General features: G+C 34.3%; 1 protein-coding gene across 1 annotated transcript in view; it reads right to left on the bottom strand.

The window, feature by feature from the left end:
• The window catches only part of mapk12a (mitogen-activated protein kinase 12a), a 9042-nt gene that overhangs the window by 4161 nt on the left and 4036 nt on the right, over positions 1-845 (bottom strand). The window contains exon 6 of the mRNA XM_032522592.1: positions 740-787. Within this exon, the coding sequence (XP_032378483.1) occupies positions 740-787 (48 nt within the window). The remainder of the gene's footprint in view (positions 1-739; positions 788-845) is intronic.

Below are 845 nucleotides of genomic sequence, written 5' to 3' on the forward strand. Positions count from 1 at the left end.
CTATCTATCTATCTATCTATCTATCTATGACAGCTCTGGTTACAAGATGTTAGGGACTTGTATAGAAATGTAGAATTGGTAAACCCATTGTTTATTATCTTTATTATTCCTCAGATTCCTTCTACAAGCCCCCTAGGGGTTTTCTTATTCACACCTGCACAATCTTTATTTTTTTATTAGTTAATTTTCATTATTGTTGTCTGGATTTTATTGTGCAAAATAAAAAAAATTCACAAAATGATGGCCAATGCACTGATTTTATAGCTCCAGATTGTCCCTTTTCAGCGGTGGAAGAAGTATCCAGTAAAAGTACTTATACCACACTGTAAAACTGCAAGCATTGAAAATATTACTTAAGTTAAAGCACGTAAGTATGATCAGGAAAATGGACTTAAAGTACTAAAATTAAAAGTACCCCATGTAGAAAAATCCTCACATTTTAGAAAGTGTTTAATCGGCTAATCATATAAGCTGAAATTGTAGTTGCTTATTGTGAAATAAGCATGTGTTTTGTGTGCAAAACTCTTAATTTATAAAGTCACTAGTAACAAAAGCTGTCAGATTAATGTAATGGAGTACAAAGTACAATATTTCTCTCTGAAATGGAGCGGAGTACAAGTGGAAAGTGGCTGTAAATGTCCTTAGTTACATTACACAACTGTCCTTTTTAAACTCTAACTCCATCACGGAAACATCATAAAATGAAGACGCGTGATGGTGTTGTGTGGGTGAAGTGTACCTTGAGCTCACAGTCTTGGTTGATGGCGAGATTTCCTGGTTTGAGATCCTAAAAATGAGAAGCAAGAGGAAACTCAAATCCAGTCATAATAGTGTAATAAAGGGGG

This window comes from Etheostoma spectabile, chromosome 8 (genome assembly GCF_008692095.1).
Source record: "Etheostoma spectabile isolate EspeVRDwgs_2016 chromosome 8, UIUC_Espe_1.0, whole genome shotgun sequence".
In the NCBI taxonomy this organism is placed as follows: Eukaryota; Metazoa; Chordata; class Actinopteri; order Perciformes; family Percidae; genus Etheostoma; species Etheostoma spectabile.